At 36.6% G+C, this 24992-nt stretch overlaps 1 protein-coding gene across 2 annotated transcripts; it reads left to right on the top strand.

Annotated features, from left to right (window-relative positions):
- The first annotated feature begins 34 nt into the window (after positions 1–34).
- Znf721 (zinc finger protein 721) lies at positions 35–22531 on the top strand. Of its 2 annotated transcripts, XM_013073036.3 has the most exons (4): positions 35–211; positions 12106–12232; positions 12667–12762; positions 17638–22531. In XM_013073036.3, the coding sequence occupies exons 1-4, from the start codon at positions 209–211 to the stop codon at positions 20253–20255; spliced, it is 2844 nt and encodes a 947-aa protein (XP_012928490.1). In that variant the 5' UTR covers positions 35–208; the 3' UTR covers positions 20256–22531. The 2 variants fall into 2 exon arrangements, with proteins under 2 accessions (XP_012928490.1, XP_021116126.1); XM_021260467.2 differs by lacking the exon at positions 12667–12762.
- Positions 22532–24992: the final 2461 nt, after the last annotated feature.

Genomic DNA, 24992 nt, shown 5'->3' with positions numbered 1-24992 from the left:
AATCAGGCAGATAGCCAGAGCGGATGGGGCGGGCTTTCACAGTCTCGCGGGCCTTTGTGTGGAGCCCGCCAATCTTGGGATCCGGATCCAGGCACCTTTTGCTTAGCTCTGGTGTCCCGGGTGTGTCAGGTGTCCTTGCGGCGGCCTTTGTCGTGCTGTTACTTGCAGAGGTGGGAGATTCACAAGGAGAACGCTGGAGACCCCAGAAATGGTGAGCGTGCGGTCCGGAGTCCCAGGACGAGGAGGGCGGCTGCTTGGAACCCTGGGAACCAGCTGTGCCGGGCCAGGCCTCTCCGAGATCCGCTCTGGAGTCTGCAGGTCCTGGTCTGCTCTGGGCAGCTCCGCCTTGGTCCCCTCGGCTAAGGGCGAGACCCAGGCCCCGTCCCCTCCCCGCGCGGTGACCTCTGCCCCCACTGGAAGCCTCTCTGTTCCCCGCCCCTCCCCAGGTTGTGCGGTGCGGACCTCGAAGATGCTTGGGAGAATCCCGACTCCGGGTGGGGTACCTGCGTTGGAAAGGCCGTGGTCCTTAGAGTTCCCAGTTCTTTCTTCACCCAAGCGCTTTTCTCTGGAGGTTTCTGAATGTGTGGGAAGCAGGGTCTCAAACCCAGAACCCCGTTCTTGTTTCTCTTCCAAGGTCTGAGCGTAATTCCAAAACTTCCAGCTCACTGCCCGAATTCTTAAAGGCCAACTTCCCCTTTTCACATTATCAATTACTTGTTCCCCATGCTATGTTTCAAACACAGTACTTTATTATTTTTTTCTCCAAGTATTGGATGGCATTTTAAAAAACATTTGTTTTCTATTTGTGAACATTTCATGCGAGCGGCAAGTAGAAGGAGATCGCTTTACCCCTTGCAAGAAATTTGTGTCTGTGTCTCTCCTTTTGTCCAGAATGTCCTCTGGTTAAGCTTCCCCCTTGGCGACTTTACAGGGTAATGTGTCCACAGCCTACCCTTCCATTTTTCCCTCGACCTGGATTTCAGAACTGCCCACCACTGCTGTATCCCTGGTCTCTTGGAGTGTCTAGTGAATATTAGGCCCTGATCCTCTCCTGCTTAACAGCCTGAGTTGTAAGGTCTGGAGAACTGCTGGATACCTGAGGCTGGGAGGAATCTGGAATACTGTCCTGTAAAAGGCTCTTCAGCTGTTTCCATATCTTCACGACTGTAAATAGTGCTACAGTGAACTCAGAGTGCAGCCATCTCTCCAACATTCAGATTTTATCCCCTTTGGTTATATCCCCTTATTTAGGGTTGCTGGATCCTATGGTAGTTCTTTGAACAATCTTAACACTATGCCCCCAATGGCTGTACTGTACTAACTTTAAATTCACACCAACAGTGTGCTAGGTTCTCTTTTTTCCATACCCATGTTCTTTGGAATACCTAGTATCTTCCAGTTTTTTGATAATGACCATTGTAACAGCTGTGCTCAGGCTGCAGGAGGTTGTTATTTGCTGCATTGCATCTAGCATACAAACTAGTTAGAATTCAGACTCTGGAGGAGCCACTGGAAGAGAATACTGTAAACCTCTTCCAGGAATACATGGGAATCTGTGCTTGTTAATTCTTCTCTGCACTACTGCTGGAGGCTGCAGCTCATGGAAGAGCTTACACAACCATTGAAAACCACTTATTTCTAATATAGGGAGATTTACACATGCCCAGTCCACTGTGCTTCCAGAGCTTGGAAGCTTAGGATTTAGTCCCTTGAATGGAAGATGTTAAAGTTGCAAGACTCAGTGCATGGACAAACTCCTTCCAGGAAGAATGGATAGACCAGAAGTTATCACTGGGATGAGCTGGAGGAGCTGGCTTGGAAAGTGCTGAGGTCCCAGTCAAGGGAAAGTCTTCAGTTTGTTGATTCCAATAACCCATTGATTCAGGATAGATAGAAACTCAGCTGTCAGCAGCATTAATTGGCACAGTGTCCTGGCAGATTCCTTCCAGAGAGAAACTAAACTGTTGTGTTTGAACCCTTTCTGTGCCTTGGCCCAGGGTGTGAAGCATGTGGAAGTACTTGCATGACCATAGAAAACAACCACTTTGTTCTGTGGTCTTGAGACTGTTGTATGACTTATGGTGTCCTCTTGTGCCCCCTCCTTGCCCCCAGGTGAGCTGAGATTCAAACCACAGGGAACTTTAGAGTTAGGGTGCTGTATATGTCATCCCACTCCTGTCTTCAGGGTGATGTTGAGTGTTGGGGATTCTTTCCCAATTAAACGGTACATTGTTTCAGGCAGGATTCATGTCTAAGTGTGCCTTAGCTTTCCCTACTCATTTGTTGTTCTTAGTTTTTCCAGTTGCTTAGTGTATAGAAGTCTCTTGCTTCACCTGTGACACTCTCAGGCATTCTCAGAGGGATTTTACACACAAGTAGATGTTTATTCAGTGTATCCATGAATGGAGGAAGAGTCGGGGCCTCCTATTCCACTACATTTCCAACATTATGCCCTTTTAATAGCTGCCTTTTGGGGTGGAGTGTAGGGATTTGAACCCAGGGCCTTGTATTTTGTGGACACATTCTACCTCCTATCTGTGCTCCTCAGACCCAACATTTGCCTGTTATTGTGTTTAATCCATTTCATTTAGTGTCATTCTTGATGTGGTTGGATATATACTGGCCCTTCTGTTGCTTTTAACAGTACAAATACTTCCTGCATCTGTATGGATTCATCTGTACATGGTGTTTGTATTTCAGTTTCTTGATCTTTATTGTTTTTTGTTTGTTTGGTTTTGGGTGTTTGTGTGTGTGTGTGTGTGTGTGTGTGTGTGGTACCAGGGATCTTAACTCAGGACCTTGTGCTTCTAGGCAGGTGCCTTGCCACAAAGCTACATCTCGGGCCCCTGGTCTTTACTGTTAAAATGTTATACATTTATGGCAGGTAATGATAGCTCTCATAATTCAGATGTTTCTTGGCTAATTTCGTATATATTTAACCTACCAGTTGCATTTAAGAATTTTTGGTTTTGATCCCTTTTCTTTTGTTTTTTTTGGTACCGGGGATCGAACTTGGGTCCTTGGCTTGCGCAGTAGGCAGCAAAACCACTGAGCTAAATCCCCGGCCCGTTGATCCCTTTTCTTAAAAAGTGTTGAAATATATGAGAGGCAGGCACGGTGCCACTGAGCTAAATTCCCAGCCCAGAAATATTGATGGGACATTATAGTTTAATTTTGGGAGGGGGAAACCGTCATCTTTCTAATGATGAGTTTTATCTACCCACACGGTGTGTATAGTCTAATCTTTATGTTTCTCTGTAAATTTTTATTTTTTTATAAATTTTACATATTTTGTAAAATGTATAAATGTTAAAAACTTCACATATATAGCATCTATAGAAAAGTTATTTAGCATTCCATACTGTTGGTTAAACTGGACGTAAAAGACCTAAAATGTGGTGACACGTAGAAAGTGCCTTATACCTTGCTATTTATCAGTTCTTGAATACACCTCCTCTTACCCCTACTCCCTGAGTTTCAGTACTTTGGACCAATACTGCTATATCCTCATGTGTTACTATGATATGCATGTGCAGTAGTTCTGTAGGTGTATGTAGGGAGAAGGGGGCCGTCATGTCTCTGCAACAGCCAGTTTCCCCAGGTAGATAACAATTTATACTCCAGATCATGAGAGTTCAGTTGTTTCATGTCTCCATCGGTACTGTTTATTTTCACCTTTCTGATGTTATTTTATTTTACATTTCTCTAATTTCTAATGAGGCTGAGCTTTCTTAATGATTATTAAACAGATAGCTCCCATATGAAGTGGCTGTTCAAGTCTCTTACTTGCTTCAATTCTGGGGTGTCTGCCTTTTTTACTCTTATTAAAAGTTTTTTAGGGCTGGGAGTTTAGCTCAGTGGTTCCACTGCCTGCCTTGGAAGCGCAAGGTCCCGAGTTTGATCCCCAGTACCAATAAAAAAAGTTTTTAGTCGTATGTGTGGGAATTAGTTTTTCCGCTCTGTTAGTTCTCTTTTTACTGTACTGATTTCATTTTTGATGAGTGGAATTTTTATTTCATGTAATCTAATTTATTAATATATTTTTAATGTTGTTGTGTAACTTTAAAAAGAATTCCCCATAACAGTTTTAGAATGTTTTATAATTTGCCTTTATATTTAGATATCTTACCTCTGAAAATTGTTTATTAGGTATAGGAGGAAAGGGTATGGTAACATTTTTTGCCAGATACCCCATTGCCCAGCAGCTTTTGTTGGAAAGGGGGTCTTTTTTCTGCAATCTCTACAGTTATGTGTCTAAAACACTTGGTTCTTTTTTAAGTGTTCTGTTTTTAGTTTTACACCTCTATTTATTTATATCATTGTGAAGTCTACACTGATTACTAGAGCTTTCTAGCATACTACTGTATAATGACATTCTGGTCTTCGATGGACTTCATATATAGTGGTGGCTATAACATGTTACCTAGGTGTGAAGTGGACTGTGCATCTAGGTTTGTATAGTAGGCACTAATGTTTGCACAGTGACAGAACCATTCAGTGATACATTCTATATACATATGTTACAATTATAAAGCATATACCTGATGTATGAACTTTCCTTATCAAATTTATCAGAACTCTTAGTTTCTTTGGTCTGTTAAAAGAACGAACCTTTGTCAAGATGTGGTGGCACACATCTGTAATCCCAGCTACGAGGAGGCTGAGGCAGGAGGATTGTGAGTTTAAGCCCAGCCTGGGCAACTAGCAAGACTTACAGTAAAAAAGAGTTGGGAATGTAGCTCAATGTGAGGCCCTAGGCTCTATCCCCAGCATGGGGTGGTGGTGAGGTTGTTTATATTCTGCTGTATGTTCATTTCAGTTACTTTAAATGTTGCTCTTTTGCTTTGAATTTTTTCTTCTACTTTAAAAAATTTCATTTCTCTTTTCTAAACTATTGAAACTGATAATTAGCTAATAAATTCTTAGCTTCTTTATTTTGCCTGTTTGAGGGTGTGTGTTGCCTTTTTATCCACAGCTTTAGATGTATCTTACATTTTTTACAGCTTTATTGAGATGCAGTAGGCATATACAGTATTTCAAGTGTGTACTCGTTACACATCTATGAAACCAGCACATTCAATATAATTAACGTATTTGATTACCCTAAAGTATTTCCTAGTGCCCTTTCATTGTTTTCCTTTCTGCTTTTAAAAAAAATTTTATTAGTATATATTTGCATTCATTGTAGGGAGATGGTAATACATAACACATCTCAAATTTCTGCCCTTTTCTACCATCTTTTTTTGTTTGTTTGTTTGTTTGTTGGTATCAGGGATTGAACTCAGGACCTTGCATTTGTGAGGCAGGCGGCAGAACCACTGAGCTAAATCCTGAGCCCGTCTATCATCTTTTAATGAATTTTATTTTATTGAGAAAAACAATATCAGGAGAAACATCAAAATTATATAGTTGAATGAATTACCACAAAGGGAACACCATGTAACTTAACTACTGCCTAGGTCAAGAAAGAGAGCATCAGTGATGGCCCAGAATAGTCTGTCATGTTTTTTATCATATTGGTAACTCTTCCATTCTTCCTAGTGGCAACTACAGTTTTTCTGTTCCAGCTGCTACTACTGTTAAGAGTATTCCTTTAGACTGTTTTGGTGCATTCTGTCCGTGTAGGAGTAGAATTGATGGTTCGTGGCATTTGATTTAAGTATAGCCCACTGAGCCATCTTCCAAAGTGACTCTACCAACTTATGCTGCCACCAGCAGAGTTTGACAGTTTCAGTCACTTGACATCTGTGTGATTCTTAGTCTGGTTTTCGTGTTTCTATGTTAGATTGTTAACCTTTCTGGTGAGTATGTAACAATATTTGATGGTTTTAAATTTAATTCTAATTAGTATTGATTATATGTATATTTATTTGTCATTTAAATGTCTTTTGGTGAAGTGTATATTTAAATCTCAGTCTCTTGGCTGTTCTTTTTTCTTTTGGGATACTTGTGTTTTCCACAGAAATACATACTACTTTGTAAATTCTCCAGTACATGTAATTTTCTAGAAATGTGTACACAAATAGCCATATATATATATATATATATATATATATATATATATATATATTTTTTTTTTGGTACTGGGGGTCAAACTCAGGTCCTTGTGCTTGGGCAGCAGGCAGCGAAACCACTGAGCTAAATCCCTGGCCCCCAAATAACTATATTTTTGACTCCATGTGTAACCTTCAAATACTGTTAATATTATTTGATGAACAGAAATCCTTAACTCAAATGAAGTTTCAAATAAGTTCATGTGATGTTTTTTCTTCAGAATTTGTGCTTTTAAAAAATTCAATGTAAGAGCATTTTCCTAATAGAATGATCATGACATTTTTATCCAGAATTAATATTTTGCTCTTAAATCTGTGGATCTTATGTATGGTATGAGATGCCCATTTTACCAAGCAACAATAGAGAATGAACCATTGATAGTGAGGGAAGAACCAAAAACTACATGCAGGCATCACCTGTCATATCAGAAATTTTTGTTTGTTTTAAAAAATTTTTTCATATCAGGAATTGTATGTACAGGTCTTATTCTAGCTTTACAACTCTGTAAAGTACTTGTTTTTTATTTAAAATGAGGAAAATTGTATTTTAAGACCAAGTGCGCTGTTCACCACTAACAGTTCCTAATCAAAAGTACCTGCATACTCAGTGACCTGTGGTACTCAAAATGTTTTCTTTTTGACAAAACACAATGGGAAGATGTTGACATCCATTGAGGATGTGGTTGGGTCTTTAGATATTGCTGAAGAAGTGAAATATGCAGTGTTCACATCTCCTCTGGATGCTCCATCAACTTTAAGTACACAAAGTTAATAACCCTTTTAAAAGGGTTACACTCCTTGCCCAGAATAATTTAGAAAGTCCTGAAGAAAGAATAAGTAGAAGAGACTCGTTCTCTTGAATGCTAAAGAAAGTCTAATAACAGTTCCTTTACAGGTCATGAAGAACATACACAGTTTGAACTTTCCGTAAACCTGGTGTCCTTTGAGGAGTAGATTGACGTTATTGTTTACTTTTTGTTGTGCTGTATTTTTTTTTTGTCCATTGATTTTTGCATTAGTGATAATGGGGCCGTCTTTGTGCATTAACACCTGATCCCACTTTGTCCTTTATCAACAGATTTAGCTTCATTCCTTTGGTTAATGTATTGTCTGCAATTCTCCACCATAAAGTTAATTGTTTTTCCCTTTGTTATTGCCTTGGGTCGATATAAGCTGAATAAATCACATTTGGTAAGGAAATTCTTTTTAATTTCTCGTTGCTTGTGGTTTTCTTTGGAGAATGAAGGTTCTCACTTTTGTTTACTGGGGATGTTGGCTTTGTTTGTGGAGGTTCTGAAAGAGGCTTTATAGTCTGTAGGTATTCATTTTATTACACCATATCACAGACGTACTCTTCTTTATTACTTTGTATTTTCAGCAAAGGAAACAAGCATCATATATTTCCAGGTGTCTTAAAATTCCAAAATATGAGCTGGGTGTGGTGGCACACACCTATGATCCCAGCTACTCAGGAGGCTGAGGCAGGAGGGTTGCAATTTTGAGTTCAGCCTGGGCAACTCAGGCCTTGTCTCCAGACAAAAAGTAAAAATACCGGGGTGTATTGTGGTGTTAGAACACCCGTGTGTTCAATCCCCAATACCTTGAAAAACAAAAACAATCACCTACTAAAGAAAACCTCCTAAGGTGTAGCTTAAAATGATAAAGGGAAAGAACTGAAGAAGAATGAAGACCCAGAAACTACCTCTTATTTCTGTCCTTAAATGTATGTCTTAATAGTGCCTTAAATAAAAGCAGCAAAAGCATTATCTCCAAGAGACTTACAAGTTTTATACCATTGAATAGATTTCTTATTTTCATGGACATGAAAAATTTTTAGCCTATTGACTTTACTATGCAGTTACAATTTTTGTTTTGATGCCTTCAAGATTTTTTAAAACAGTAATTAGCACCTGAATTTTATAAATAAATGAGTTTGACTGTGATGTTTGCATACATGCATAAGTCATGTTTTGATCATGTCTACCTTCCCTTCTGTCTAGTCTTTCCCTCTCTTCTCTTCCTCTTTTCCCTTCTCTAAAAGTGAGTTTTTCTCCCACTTTCTGGTGTCCCCCACCACAAGAGAAAATGTGATATTTGTCTTTCTGTATCTGACATATCTCATTTGACGTGTCCTCCAGTTCTACCCATTTTCCTATAAATGACATAAGTTCATTCTTTTTATTTTTTTGGTACCAGGGATTGAACTTGGGATCTTGTGCTTGCAAGGCAGGCGGTGGAACCACTGAGCTAAATCCCAGGCTCAGTTTATTCTCTATGGCAGAATAATATTATGCAAGTATCTCTAGTGTTCTGACTTCATTTTCTTCAGATAAATACCTAGGAGTGGTATGACTGGATCCTATGGTAGTTCTATTTTTCATTTTTTGAAACAGCTCCATCCTGTTTTCCATGGTGTCTGTATTAATTTATATTATCATAAACAGTGTATGAGTTCCTTTTTTTCCACATCCTCTATATTACTAGCATTTGTTTTTTGATAATAGCCATTCTAATTGGGATGAGGTAGAGTCTCAATGCAGATTTGATTTGCATTTTCCTGATGGTGAGTATTTTTCCATATCTTTATTGGCCATTTATACCTTTCATTTTTCCAAGAAGTGACTGCTCTGGTGACTTGTTTATTTTTGATTGGCTTGTTGATTTTCTTAGAGTTTCTCCTATTTTTTCTCCTGAAACTTGTTTCAAGGTTTCAGGTCTTACATTAGGGTCTTTGATCCCTTTTAAGTTGATATTTGTATGAGGTGAGCCATATGGGTCCAGTTTTAATCTACATGTGGATATCTAGCTTTTCTGGCATTGTTTATTGAAGACGCTTTCTTTAATGTATGTTTTGAGCACCTTTGTTGAGAATCAGTTGGCGATAGATGTGTGTTTATTTCTGTTTTCTGTATTACACAGGTGTCTTTGTGTTGTGTTGGCTGCCTCATTATTCTTAAAGAATTCAAAACATTTATCTTTCATGGTCATTTTAAAAGACTTTGGGGAAGAGCTAGAAATTTCATAGTGTTGGATCCTGTGAGTAAGGTGGGTAGAGACATACCGTGGTGTTTATTACTGCTTGCCTTTCCATTGGATGGACTCAGCAGCACTCTTCACCATATTTTTGATCAAACCTCATAAAGACTCACAAAAGAAGACCTTCAGAAAATAGTAATAACTTGAGATAAGTGTATTCAAAGTGAGAGAGAGTATTTTGAGGGGAATTAATGGCAACATGTCTTTTACTATAATAATTTTTAAAAATTTAACTATTCACCTTATATTTTGATTACCCCTTGTATTCCACTGGTTTATGTGTCTGTTTTTATTCCAGTAACATGCTGTTTTTGTTGCTATAGCTGTGTAGTGTATTTTGAAATAAGGGATTGTGAAACCTCCATTATTGCTTTGGCTATTTGAGGTCTTGTGTTTCCATATCTTTCTTTTCTTATGTCACTGTGGTTATTTTTGTTTTTTGAGATAGGGTCTTGCTATGTTGTTCAAGGCTAGCCTTCAATTAATTCACAACAATCCTCCTGCCTCAGTCTCCCAAATGCTAGAATTACAGGCATGTATCACCACCATACCCAGCCTCTTTGTTTATTTTGAAATAGAGTCTTGCTAATTTGCACAGGCTGGTCTTGAATTTATGTTTCTCTTCCTATAACTTCCTAATAGCTGGAGTTTCTGGAGTGTACTACTATGTCAGGCTCTTTGATTATATTTATGTGCTGTATTACATCTGTTGATTTACATGTGTTGAACTGTTTCTATCCCTGGAATGAAGCTAAATTGCTTATAATATATGATCTTTTTAACGTGTTCTTTTTTTTCCCCCCCCTTGGTACTGGGGATCAAACTAGGGACCCTGTGCTTGTGAGGCAGAAAGCAGCACCACTGAGCTAAATCCCCAGCCCTTAATGGGTTCTTAAATTTGACTTGGAGGTATTTCTTAAGATTTTGCCTCTGTGCATCAAGGATATTGGTCTATAGTTTTCTCTTTTTGTTGTGTCCTTATCAGGACACAAATTACTCTTTTGGTATGAGAGCAATTTTGGGTTAGAATGAGTTTTGAAGGATTCTTCCTCTTTTTAGTTTATGGAGTAGTTTGAGGAGCATTTGTATTATTCATCCCCCAGCATTTGTTATTTGATTTCTTGATAATAGCCATTCTTTCTGAGGTAAGATGGAATCTCACTTTTCTTTTAATTTGCATTTCTCTAATGGTCAGTGATGTAGAGCATATTTTCATGATTTATTGGCCATTTGTGCTTCTTCTGTGAAATCTCTATTCACTTCACTTGTCCCCCTTTTTTTTTTTTTGGTACTGGGGATCAAACTCAGAACCTTGTGGTTGCGAGGCAGGTGGCAGAACCACTGAGCTAAATCCCCGGCCCACACTTGGCCATTTTTCAATTGGGCCCTTTTTTTGGGGAACGGTTCCAAATCTTTCGAGTTCTTTGTCTATAAAGTCCTCTGGGGTATAGCTGACAAATTTTTATTTCTCCATTCTGTAGATTGTCTTTTTACTCTGTGTAGGGAAGAATGAAGCCCCAAATGGCTAAACTATAGTTCAGGCTGTGAAAGGGAGTTCTGCGGGGGGGAATGGGGACAGTAAGTCCTGAGTCGGCAGGACTGTAGCACAGGCGCACCTCTCAATGTCGGTGTAAAGTAACTTATATAACCATTCACCCCATATAAAGTCTAATATTGGCAAGGAGCCACTATTGTGTATACCTCTACAAATCTGGACTGGTACAAGAGTGGCTGGGGAGTGACTGAGGACTACTGCGAGAATGTGTGCAATGTCTGGGAGCAGCTGGGCACGGTTGGTCTACTAAGCTGCTAAATAAAGAGATGAACTAGGGGAAGCTGCTGAGCAGCTGAGTAAAGGCATGTCAGGCATTCTTACAGGTCTGCACCTCTTCGCTGGGCTGCCTGAATCTCAAGTGAACCTCCCCAGTCTGGACTGGTGACAAGACACTCTGTTGGTTGTTGTTTCTGCTGTGCAGAAGTTTTAAAATTTGATATGATCCCATTTGTTGATTCCTGGCAGTGTTTCTTGTACAACTGGGGTTCTGTTCAGAAAGTTTATGCCTATTACAAGTTTTACTTATTTTGTCCTTCAGCAAGTTAAGTGTTTCTGTTTTAACATTTAGTTCTTTGATCCATTTTTATTTTAGTTTAGTACATGGTGAGAGATATGGGTCTATATTAAATCTTCTGCATTTTGGTTGCCAGTTTTCCCAGCACCATTTATTAAAGAGGCTAACTGAAATTAGAAATTCCATTTGACCCAGCCATTCCCCTTGTAGGTATCTTCCCTAAAGAGTTAAAGAGATCTTATTATAGTGATACCTGCATACCCATATTTATAGCCACACAACTCATAATAGTTAAATCTTGGAAGTGGCCTATATGTCCATCAGCAGATGAATGGATAAAGAAAATATGGTATTTACACACAATGGAGTAATACTCTGCCATAAAGAAAGATAAACGAATCATTTTTAGGAAAACAGATGCACCTGAGACCATAATATTAAGTGAAATACAAGACACACAAGCTTAAAAATCGCATGGTTTCTCTTATGATAAACCCAAAGTATAAATAAGAAAAAGGATAGATAATAGTGAGTAGGGAGATAGATCTTTCTCAAAGTGGAAAGAAATAAAGACATGAGGGAGTGGGGAGGGAAAGGGCATGAAAAAAGGAATGAAGATGTGTTGTGCTCATGTATCAATTTCCCCCAAGTAGTGTAAACATTATGTAATACAAACATGTACTAATAAAAAAAGTCTTCATGAAAAATAAAAATTTCCTCTCTCCCAAGATTGTTGCCCTCCAGGCAAGAGTGAAGAATCCAGAGCTTCTGTTTTTGTAGCTTTTTGGTTTTGTGGATCTCATATCACTTTCTTTCTTTAGAGAACGTCACTGTGTTAACTATGTCAGAACCATAACTCCCTAAGTTCTTTCATTCATCTTGGGTCGCATTAAGAACTCTGTCGATGTCTACATGGTCAGTGTGCTGTTTGTTTATTTATTTTTCAGGAACTGTTGACATTCAGAGATGTGGCCATTGATTTCTCTCCAGAGGAATGGGAATGCCTAGAGCCCGCTCAGTGGAATTTATATAGGGACGTGATGTTAGAGAACTACAGAAACCTGGTCTTCCTGGGTAAGGATAATGTCTGTAGAGAATTCCTGATGCACTAGGAACATTAATTTACTTTCCTTATACAGCATCTCTTGGGTGCTTTTGTTTTGCATGAATCACTTTCAGATTCTTGCTTTCAAGGAAAAAAAATTGTATTTCTTGTTTTAACTTTCTCCTTTCTTGTGATAATTTACAACTTTTACTTAAGACTAGTGTTAATTATGGAAATTCAGTGCTATAAAATATTGTGGCCTACATCTTATAGTTCATTTTTTTCCTATTATCTTTGATTCGGTACTAGTTGGAAGTAAGCTCATATACAGATTGATGAGTCTGTCAGGAAACAGAATTTGGAAAAGTACTTGTCCAGAATCTTCTGATACCTTTTTTTACTAAGCAAAGTATGGGTTAGAAGTGTCCCAAGCAAGCATTGTGTTCTATTTTTCAATAAATAGGTCTTGCAGTATCTAAGCCATATCTGGTCACCTTTCTGGAGCAAAGGAAGGAGCTTTGGAATGTGGAGAGAGAAGAGATAGTAGCCATTTACCCAGGTAGGTAGGAACAGAGGATATGGGTGAGATGTCCAAACATGAAAGAGGAAGCCAGGCTTTAAAATGTTGTTTGAGGACCTGGGCATGGCTGTGAATATCTGTAATCCCAGCCTTCAGGAGTCTGAGGCAGGAAGGTTGTGTTTGAGGACTAGCCCTGACTCAGAAAACCAAAGGTGAGTATATGGTTTGAGAAACTGTTCCAATGGAAATGATTTTTCAGAAGCCTAGGTTTATTTCTCTTTCTTGCCCTGTATTTATCATGCTTTTAAAACCTCCAAGGTTGCGCCTCCCCACACTTTTATAGTGATAGCTAAATTCCTCCCATTTACCTTTGAGAGTCTGTATGATGGCTACTTTTTCGTTGCTGTGCACATTTCCAAAGACCTCTGTGTTAAGATGTTGTAACATTCATAAGATCATAAAAAAGTTTCTCTGATATTATCTATAGTACTTATTAAAATTGTTTCATCAGAGCTCTTTATGAATGGTTACAATGGACTTTCTGTGAAATTTTTCTGCCATACATTGAATGTTAATTATTCACAATGCCTTCTCTTCATTGGTATTATATAGACACAGCTGAAAATTATAGTTATCTAGAAAACTTTTAAAAATAGTACATATATGCTTATTCAGGATTTTATGGGTTTAAGATTTTTTTTCTCATTTTACAATTTTTCTGTTTCATTTTCTAGGGTAGGTTTCCTCACATCAGATAATGTTTAGTTTTTTATGTATATATTGAATGGAGAGCAATACTGTACACTTTTGGCAATTTAAGGTGAAATTCAAATATGTACGAGCCATATGTCTATTGCTAGTAAAATTGTGTATGTCTTTAGTTGCATGCAACATGTTCATGACATGTATATTTTCATGACTTGTATGTTGTTCATGACATGTTTGTTTTCTGTCTTGATTTGTGCTGAGTTGTTTCATAATATGTGAATATTCATGGAAATTATTAATGAATGAATTTCCTTGTCTAAGAGAAACATCTAAGATTTAAAGATAGCTTTTTAATATTTTTATACTTTTGCCTTGCTTTTTAAAAAATTGAATTATAGTCAAAACCCATAAAATAAAATAGGCTCTCAAATATTTTAAGTGTACTATTCAGAATTGTTAAATATATATGTTATGCAGAAACTATAAAGCTTTCATCTTGCAAAACTAAAATTCAGTACCCATGAAAAATAAGTGCTCTTTTCTGTCTTTCCTCTCACCATCACAACCACCATTCTACTTTCTGTTCTACAAATTTCACTGTTTTAGATGTGTAGGTAGAATCACATTGTAACTTTGTGAGTGGCTTATTTCACTTAGAATGATGTCCTCATGATTAATCATTATTCTAGATGTTAGAGTATTTCTTACCTTTTTAAAGGTTGAATAGTATTCCATCACTTGTATATTCTAAATTGCCTTCATTCATTCATGTCAAGGAATATTTAGGTTGCTTCCACCTTTGGCTGTTGTGAATTATGTTGCAGTGAACATCAGTGTATGAGTATATCTAATTTTGTCTGTGTATATGAGGGTTTGTTACTGTACTCTCTATTTGTCTAACTTTATGTCAACATTAAAGTTGACATGATTACAGTAACTTTAATGCTTTTAAATCAGGAAGCATTATGATTTCAAATTTGTTCCTCTTTTGAATATTGTTGAGTTAATCACAAATATTTGATATAACATGATTTTCAGAGTGGCTTTTTGTATTAGGGGAAAAATTAATATTGGAATTTTGGTAGAGATTGCATGAAATTTCTAGATTACTTTTGGTTGTATAGATTGTTTAGCTGGGGATGGTAGTGCACATCTGTAATCCCAGCACTCTGAGAGGCTGAAGCAGGAGGACTGCAAGTTTAAATCTATCCTGGAGAACTCAACAACTTAACAAGACCCTGTCTCAAAATTAAAAAGGAGGACTAAGGATGTAGCTCAATGAGAAGACTCTGAGTTCAATCCCCAGTATTCCCCCAAATTCTTTGCTACATATTGTTGATTTTGTGATTTCTCTTCCACCATTGATTTCTGCCTTTATTTTATTATGGTTAGAAAAGAACTTAATATTTTAAGACCTATTAGGACTTGTTTTGTGCCCCAACAGTTGATTTGTCTAGGATAAAATGAGCTATTAAGAAGATTGTATATGTAGGTCTAGTTGGTTTATGTTTTTCATAGTCCTCTGTTCCTGTTACTATTCTTTCGAGTTTTATTTTCCATGACTGTACCTGAGGAATTGAGCCTTCTACTATTGTGTCATTTCCTATTTGTTTATTCAATTCCGTCAATATTTGCTTTTATATTTGAGACAAGCTATGTGAGTGACATATACATTATTGCTGAAGTATCCTAGAGAATCATCCCTTTTATCATTATTAATTTTCATCTCTTGTTAAAGTTTTCGACTTAAGATATATTACATTTCATATCACTATTACTGCTTTTATTTTGTGTAATTATGACTAACCCTGTTTTCTTTTGTTTTGCATGTAATATCATTTCCAACCTTTCTCTTTCAGCCTGTTCTTACATGTAAAAACTCTGTAGACAGCATATAGTTTGATTTTTTTGAAAAATATTTTATCTCTGGGCCAGGGATTTAGCTCAGTGGTTCCACCACCTGCCTTGCAAGTGCAAAGTCCTGAGTTCAATCCCCGGTACCAAAAAAAAAAAAAGATTTTATCTCATTAACACATTTATGTGTTTTTATTTCAGATTAAGTATAAATTCATTTATATTTGAAGAAATTGCTGAAAGGAAGAACTTATTCTTGCCATTTTAGAAATTGTTTTATGTATTATAATTGTTTTTCCTACTCATGTTTTAATATTGAGCTTCATTGATTTTTATAGTGACACATGTTGGTCTTTTTTTCCATTTCTCTTTGTTTATAGATATTTATATTGTCATTTATATAGGATTATATAAAAAGCACCTTAAGGTCCCAACACTGTAATTTATTGTGTGTATGTGTGTATGTATGTATGTGTCCATCTAGTGTTACCGGGGTTTGAACCCAGGGCCTTTGCAATGATGTACCTCTCCAGCCCTTTTATTTTTTGTTTTGACTCAGGTTCTCCCTAAGTCACTAAGTTGTCCATGCTGGGCTCAAAGTTTTAATTTTTCTGTCTCAGCCTCCCAGAGTGCTGGGATTAAAGGCATGTATCTTACACATACAGTCTAATACTGTATTTTAAATTGGTAACAAATTCACTGCAGTTCCACCTGAAAATTCTTTGTCTTTACCTTGCTCTTTCATGTTATGTTATTGATGTCAGAGTAATTCTTATTTTGTGTATCCCTTACCAGAGGTTTATGATGATTTTTTATACTTTCGTGTTTCAAATTTTTCCTAAAGAGCTTTAAAATTTCATGATTTATGTTGCTGTGAGCATTTTATTTTTCAGTGAAAATTATTTTCTTTATCATTTCTGATAGGCTAGGTCTGCCTAATCCAATCAATGAACTGATCCAGTTATTGCACCCATGAGCCAGTCACAACTACAAGCCCCACCTGGGAGCACATGAGGCTTTGGGTGAATATCTAGATATATGCCATAGCAATGAATAGTATGGAAGTTTATAAAGAAATTAAAATTAGGAAGATCATATGATCCAGCAATTCTACTACTGAACATACAGCCAAAAGACATGGATATGTTGAAGAGGTATTTTCACTCCTATGTTCAGTTCAGCATTGTTTACAATAGCCAAGATACAGAAACAATCTAAATGCCTGTCCAAAAATGAACAAATAAAAATCCCATATAAAATGGATTACTATTCAGCAATAAAGAGAAAATTTTGTCATTACAGTAACATGAGTGCGCATTTAAACAACATACAAGACTTTACATGATAGGAATTAAGGCATATACAAGAGTCAATTACTGCATGACCTTATGTGGAATCTGAAAAAGTTGAAGTCAGAAATATCAAGGGTTGGGCTGGGGATTTAGCTCAGTGGTTTCGCCGCCTGCTGTGCAAGCGCAAGGACCCGAGTTCGATCCCTGGTACCAAAAAAAAAAAGAAATATCAAGGGTCAAATGCTGGTTACTAGAGACTGTGCTTTTTGTGAGTGGTAGTTGGGGTAATGTTGGCAAAAGGGTACAAAATTTTAGTTCAGTACATATGAAAAGGTCAAAAATTCTACCACACAACATGGTGAGTGTAATTAATATATTTTTGATAAATGGTAATAGAATGGATGTAAAATATTCTAAGCACAAAAATGATGATTATGTAATATAGTGCATGTGTTATTTAGCTAGGTTTGGCAATCTGACTGTGTGTACATTTTAAGACATTATGATAGGCATTGTAAATTCATAGAATTTAATTTGTCAATGAAATCAGTAATAAAGAAATAATTTAAAAACCCAGTCATTCGTCCCAAAATAATCCTGTTATCTATAGAACTCTGTATCAGGATAGATAAGCCAGAATTTAAAATTTACAAAATGAAAATCCTCTAAGAAAGCTAGCATTTGTACATATGTTTCCCTCTTTTTCTGTCTTGAGGGAGAAGAAAGAGATTGGGGTTTTTTCCCCCCTAATTCCACAGTGCTCTGGGGAGGAGAAAGATTTGTGGTTGACAAAAGTAACAAATGTTTCTTTCTCTTCCTGTATATCCCCCCCCCCCCCATGTTATGCTCATCTGGAGTGCTGTAAACTCTTAGTTTTGGAAGTGCTCACAAAACAGTATGGTCAGTATGTTCTTAAGTTCATGTATCCCTGTAATAATTAGAGTTTACTATTCTCCTGTCCTGCTGATGTCCCTACCTTCATATAATTTCATGTTACATTTGCAAAGTATATTCACTGGAGTCTGTTAAGTGGAATAATTTTTATTTTGATTTGTTTCAGCTGTTTCTACTCATTATACCCAAGCCTTTTCAGGAGACCAGTGCATAAAACATTTGTTCCAGAATATGAAAAAGAGAAGAAATGGAAATTATGGCCTTGACAATTTGTACTTAAGGAAAGAATGGGAAAGTATTGGTAAGAGTGAAGGTCAGAACCTATGTTATGCTGGACACAACCAATGTGTAATACCTGTCCACAACAAAAACTTCTTTGTCAATAGAGATGAAGAATATACATCATCTCAGAAAATATCTCAGTTTATGCCAGTTACTTCTAAAGAGCCAAGTGTTTGTATAAGTAAGTATCCACACCAATTTCTGAAACATAACTTTCCTCTGAAAGGAAATTTAGAGAATCTGAAAAGGGACCTACTTCACGCTACTAGGTTAAACTTAAACTTAAACATTTCTATAGACAATGGATTTAAAAATGAAGAAATGTCTAAATGTGATCAGTTTGAGAATCCCTTTAGAAAAAGTTCATCTTGCAATCAAGAAACAATTTCTCCTTTTGTCAAAATACACAATTGTAATGAATATGAGATCTTTACTTACCCATTATTGATTAATCCAAATGCAGATACAGATATCTGGAAAGTACACTACATTCGTAATGAAACTACAAAGACCCTTAGCCAGGGGTCTACTCTAAATAATTACCCAGATACTTACATTTGTGAGAAAATTTATGAACGTGATGAAAACTTTATCTATGGCTCAAATACTTGGAAACATGAGTGGACTTGTTTTCCGAAGAACCTTTATCTAGATAAAAAACATGGGAAAATCTTTAAATACTCAAATTTTGCTACTTTTCCAAGTGTTCATATTCAAGATAAGACTTACAAATATAAAAAATGTGGCAAAGCTTTTAATCAAATTTCAGGTCTTACTCAGCATCAGAAAATTCATTCTGGAGAAAAAACCTACAAATGTAAAGAATGTGGGAAAGCCTTTACACAGGATTCAAGGCTTAAACAACACCTGCAAATTCATTGGGTTGGAGAGAAACCCTACAAATATAAAGAGTGTGGCAAAGCTTTTAATCAGATCTCAGGCCTTACTCAAAATCAGAGAATTTATACTGGAGACCAACTCTACAAATGTAAAGAATGTGGGAAAACCTTTACCCAGGATTCAAGGCTCAGACAACACCTGAGAATTCATAACACTGGAGAGAAACCATATAAATGTAAAGAATGTGGCAAAACTTTTAATCAAACCTCAGGCCTTTCTCGACATCAGAGGATCCATACTGGAGAGAAACCTTACAAGTGTAAAGAATGTGGCAAAGCTTTTGCCCAGGATTCAAGCCTTCGACAACACCAGAGAATTCATACTGGAGAGAAACCATATAAATGTAAAGAATGTGGCAAAACTTTTAATCAAATCTCAGTCCTTACCCGACATCATAGTATTCATACTGGAGAGAAACCGTACAAATGTAAAGAATGTGGCAAAGCCTTTAACAGGCTTTCATATGTTGCACAACATTATAGAATTCATACTGGGGAGAAACCCTACAAATGTAACGAATGTGGCAAAGCCTTTACCCTGTATTCTAGCCTTAGAAACCACCTAGGAATTCATAATACTGGAGAGAAACCCTACAAATGTAAAGAATGTGGCAAAGCTTTTAATCAAATTGCAAACCTTTCTGTACACAAAAGAATTCATACAGGAGAAAAACCTTACAAATGTAAAGAATGTGGCAAAGCCTTTAATGTTCGTTCAAACCTTACTCAACATCAGAAACATCATACTGGAGAGAGACCCTACCAATGTAAAGAATGTGGCAAGTCCTTTATTCAAATTTCAAACCTTATTCAACACCGGAGAATTCATATAGGAGGGAAGCCCTACAAATGTAAAGATTGTGGCAAAGCTTTTAATCAAAGCTCAAACCTCATTCGGCACCAGATAATTCACTTAGGAGAGAAACCCTACAGATGTAAGCAATGTGGCAAAGCCTTTAATGGTTCTTCAAATCTTACTCTCCATCAGAGAGTTCATACCGGAGACAAACCATACAAATGTAAAGAATGTGGCAAAGCATTTAAACGAATCTCAAGTGTTACTGTACACCAGAGAATACATACTGGAGAGAAACCCTACAAATGTGAAGAATGTGTGAAAGCCTTTAGTGATTGTTCTGCCCTTATCCAACACAAGAGAATTCATACTGGTGAGAAACGATACAAATGTAAAGAATGTGGTGAGGGCTTTAACAAAAGCTCTCGACTTACTATGCACCAGAGAATTCATAAAGGAGGGAAACTCTACAATTGTAAAGAATGTGGCAAAGTATTTAATGATTGTTCAACTCTTACTAACCATCACAGTATTCATACTGGAGAGAGACCCTACAAATGTAAGGAATGTGGCAAAGCCTTTAATGACCGTTCAACTCTTGCTCAGCACCATAGAATTCATACTGGAGAGAGACCATACAAATGTAAAGAATGTGGCAAAGCTTTCACTCAAAGCTCACACCTTACTCGACACCAGAGAATTCATACTGGAGAGAAACCCTATAAATGTAAAATATGTGGCAAAGCTTTTAATCAAAGCTCAAACCTTACACAACACCAGAATATTCATAGTGAGGGTAAACTATAAAAATGTAAAGAAAGCAGCTCGTAATGACTGTGGGAAGACCTTTGTCCAAAATATGCTTGTCAGAGTACCACAAAATACTTAATACTTCATAGAGAAAAAAGCCTTCATAAATACAAAGTAGGAATCCTACAAGTATAGAAAATATGGCAAATCCTTCAATTTTTGATTAAAATTTACTGGACACCATTAGCTAATATGGTAGAAAAAAATCTTCACTAGATATCAGAGAATAATGCAGAAAACTTATCTCTGAAAGAAATTTATTGTAAATCCTAACTTAGAGAATATTCTTTTGAAAACTGGAGAAATCACAACTCTCAATAAATCATACTTTGAAGAAAACTCCTGAGTTTTTAATCTATACCTTTAAATCAGGCTTTATAATGGATTTTGAAATATTTGAGATTATGCATGATTTTTGTAAGTAAATAAAAATGATTTCTTAACAGTGTTGTGTTTGATGTTTTTCTGTCACAGACATTCCACTTAAATTTCTAGATGACATAATATACAATTGGATAAATAGTGGAATGACATCTTTATTAATCCTTTTTCCCAGGGTCATTAAAATTAAAATTTGGAGAATATTACTTCCATAATTACATTTTCATTTTTTCTTTTTGTAATTACTGGAAAATTATAATTATACAAAAGATATAGGAGTATTATAATAAGCCTTATATTTTCAAATCTTCAATTACTACTTGTAAATTTTTTTGCCTATAATTTTTCCATGTGTCCACAAATACAAACTTGGTTTAGATTTACATTGACTGAAATATACATATTTTTTACAATACAATGATTAACTTTTGGAGCAGTAGAGCCATGAAAGTAATAATTGTGTGTGTTCATGCGTGTACATATTTGTGTATACCTATCTTGTGAAGAAAATGAAATTATAGAAATGAAAGATAATTTAAAACACTTGAAAATGCTCTAATGGTTAACCTCACATACCTAAAAAAGAAAAATCTAATTTCTACAAGATAAGATTTCTGGCTTTAAAATCTCTCTGTGCCAATTCTTTATTTGCTTTTACTCATAGAAAACCTAACATGACTTGTTCAAAGCATATGAAACATTGTTATACTTGTTCAAACTTTTTAAGTATGGTTTTTATAAAATTTGTAGAGTTGTAAATTTATTTGGAAGATGTATTTTCACAACATATCAAGAAACATTAATGTGTTCAGTTTCCACCTCAGTGGAGGTGCTGCCTTTTTTTGTGTTATTTCTTTGAATTTGATAAATGATATAAAATTTAATGAAATCATTGAGCCAGTTTGTTCAGGTGAAAACTGGAGACTTCAAAAGTCAAGAAGTTGACATTTGTATGAAACAAACAGAACAGTACTGCTTACATAACATTCTCCATAATTAACAAAAAAGTGTTTCATTTGGATTGTTTTTGTTGCTTCATGTAATAGGAAACATGCAGACAGAAGAGACGTTACTTTTACATATCTGCACATAGGCATTTTGATCATTTAAATTTTTTTTGTCTGATACCATAATGAAGGGTTAATTGGCCTACTGACATTTGGAGTTGGTATGTATTTCTTTTTTTCTTTTTCTATTGTTTTCTGCCCCCACCCTTGTGTTTCTTTGGTAGCCACAGGAGCTCAAACACCTGACATTCTTTGACCTTATCATGAGGTCCATATCCACAAGGCTGGAATGTTTTGCACAGGATGATGGCACCAGAGATACAAAACTTGTACTGTCTATTGGACAAGTTGATTGTGTCTGCCCAGTGACCCAATTCCGTCACAAGAAGAAACATCTTTTGGAAACATGCCCCTGCCATATGGAAATTACCAGAGTTTAGTCTGCTCCACAAATCAATAAAAACCTGGTGCTCTTCTAAAAGCAGAAGCTTTGGCACTGTCTTTAGTGAGTGGTGACTCCCTTCAGCCAAAGCCCCAATTTGGCTGAAGTCCCTGCCCTCTACCCAATAAAGTTGTCTGCAAGAGAGTATATGCTTACATATTTGTTCCATTCACATTTCTACTGTCTCTAGATTAAAAGATCCCATCATTCAATACTGTAAGGACGCCATGACACCATGATGTATTGGGAAGGAGGAGAGGCTTTTGTGGGAAAATGTAAAGAGGCATTGTTCCTTTCCTGCATGACTTTCCTTAGTGTTTTTGCTCATCTGCTGTACTGCAAATTCTTAGATGTGTATAAGATTCTGACACGGACAGTTTGCTCAGTTTGATCCTGTTAAGTCCATATAGCTAAATAAATGTGTGGATGTGGTTTACTGTTTATTCATCTCTTTAATGTCTGATATTATTTTATATATTAGATTTGTAAAGTATATAAACCAAAGTTTAGTGGTGAGATAATTCCTTATTTTCATTTCTTTCAGCTGTGACTTCTCAGTACACCAAAGGCATTTCATCAGAGAAAGACACAAGATCTATTTCAAAAAGTGATACTGGGGGCTGGGGATTTAGCTCAGTGGTTCTGCCGCCTGCCTTGCAAGTACAAGGATCCGAGTTCAATCCCCGGTACAAAAGAAAAAAAAGTGATACTGGGAAAATATAAAAGCTGTGACCTTTTAATACTTGGATGAAGGTGAAGGTCAGATAGGGTGCAATAATGTACATGATCAAACCGGGCGTGGTGGTGCACACCTGTAATCCCACCACTAGGAAGGCTGAGGCAGGAAAGTCATTGTGAGTTAGAGCCCAGCCTGAGCTACATAGTGAGATCCTATCTCAAACAAGCAAACAAAAAAACACCAGTACATAATCATAAATGTAACAGATCCATTTGAAAAAGTGACATTGGAGGGCTGGGGATTTAGCTCAGTGGTTCTACCGCCTGCCTTGCAAGTGCAAGGTCCCAAGTTTGATCCCTGGTACCAAAAAAAAAAGAGTGACATTGGGAAAATATAAAGGCGATGACCTTTTAATACTTGGGTGAGGGTGAAGGTCAGAAAGGATGTTATAGTGTACATAATCATAAATGTACCAGTGATCTAATTGTATTCAACATGAAAGCATTAGTATCAAAGAGAAATCCTATGAATGTAGTAAATGTAGAAAGACCTTTGCACAAAATTTACACCTTAGAAAACACCAGATAGTTCATGCTGAAGGGAAATTTACAGATGCAATAAATGTGGAAAAGCATTAATAAACAGGATTTACACGAGAAACCATTAAGGCATTAATGCTTTTCATTATTACTCTGCTCTATAGAGCATAATCTAAAGAAAAAACTTTGCAACATTGATTAAAAATGAACAGGGTATTTTCTTTTTTTGAAAAGTAGTATATTCAATGTATACTTTTTACATTAACAGAATTTGAGATTCTTGAATGTTAAATATCACTGGTATACATTAACTCTGAAATCACTTCCTTGCTCTGCCTTTAGTTCTAGTGTTTATGTGAAATCATATTGTCAGTTATGTATTGCTGTGTTACATCTATGAGACATCTCCCTATACTAGCTGGGCATCATTCTTGTCAACTTTTGCATAGAAGATGACAGTCAATGTTATGGAAGATACATGAGGAAGATCTAAACGGAGAGCCTTGTGGTGCTTGACATATGATAGTGTTTTAAGTAATACAAAAGATTGATATTCAGGTAATACCCATCCACATCAGAGTAAGAGACATGGTGATTCTGAACTTCAGAAATAATTTTATCAGTTGTACATTAGACAGAAATTCCACACCAGTCCATTAATATGATGGATCTTCATAATATCAATATTTAGAAGTCCTGAAGAAAATTGGGTATGGTAGTAAAGGCTTCTTCAGATATCAACGAATAGTTCAGATAACCCCTCTCTGAGAACATAAATTTATTCTAAAGGTGTATTAGCTTCAGTATTAACTGGAGAAAGCACAGCTCTCACATAACATCATTATGTAAGTGAAGCAAGAATGCTTTTTGGATGTTTGTGATCTGTATTTTGACCAGTGAGCATACAGATTATTCCAAGTCCTTTCCAAATGCTTCAGAGACATTCTCAAAATTGTTCATCATGGTGAAAAGAGTAATACTAAGTAGACATAAATCCTGCTGGTCTTACCAATTGATGGCTTGTTATCCAGGGGTAGCATGTAACCCAGGAATAGATACATATAGGTAGGATGCCAGATTTCAATGACTTGTTGATTTTAACTTGTGCAAATAGTTTCATACAGGTACAAATTTCCTTGCCTTTTAAAATTAGGTGTCTTGTTAAGTGGTGTTGAATTATACAGAAATACATGCAAGTATTTATGCATATGATGGGTGCTTAAACTACCACAGTACCCCACACAAGAGAAGGAAATAAACACACAGCCTGACCATTAGGTCCAAGGCCAAATTCCGAAATAAATTATCCTTTATATCCCTCAACATTTAAACTCTGGAGATCAAGGCTGTGGACAGATCATCAGACGTGGGTTCCTTTTGTTATTGAAAAAATATAACTCCCAACCTGTTAGATGTCAAATGTGCCAAATTCATGGTCTCATAACATTGAAGAATGAAGTCAAACCAATAGCGAAAGGAGGATTTTATTAGAAATACAGGGAAGTGGGCCAGGGATTTAGCTCAGTGGTGCCGCCACCTGCCTCGCAAATGCAAGGTCCCAAGTTTGATCGCTAGTACCAAAAAACGGGAAGAATAGCTCCCGGATTTCCAGGAGGGGTCCTATGTGGGTGACCTCCAAGGCCCTTTGTCAGGGGTAATTTATACAGTAAAATTACAATGTGGGTC

Source organism: Heterocephalus glaber, unplaced genomic scaffold (assembly GCF_053883595.1).
Source record: "Heterocephalus glaber isolate CG9 unplaced genomic scaffold, H.glaber_assembly_v1.0 deba00001509, whole genome shotgun sequence".
NCBI lineage: Eukaryota > Metazoa > Chordata > Mammalia > Rodentia > Bathyergidae > Heterocephalus > Heterocephalus glaber.
Note: the sequence above shows the minus strand (reverse complement) of the source record. Positions and strands in the feature narration are given on the sequence as shown.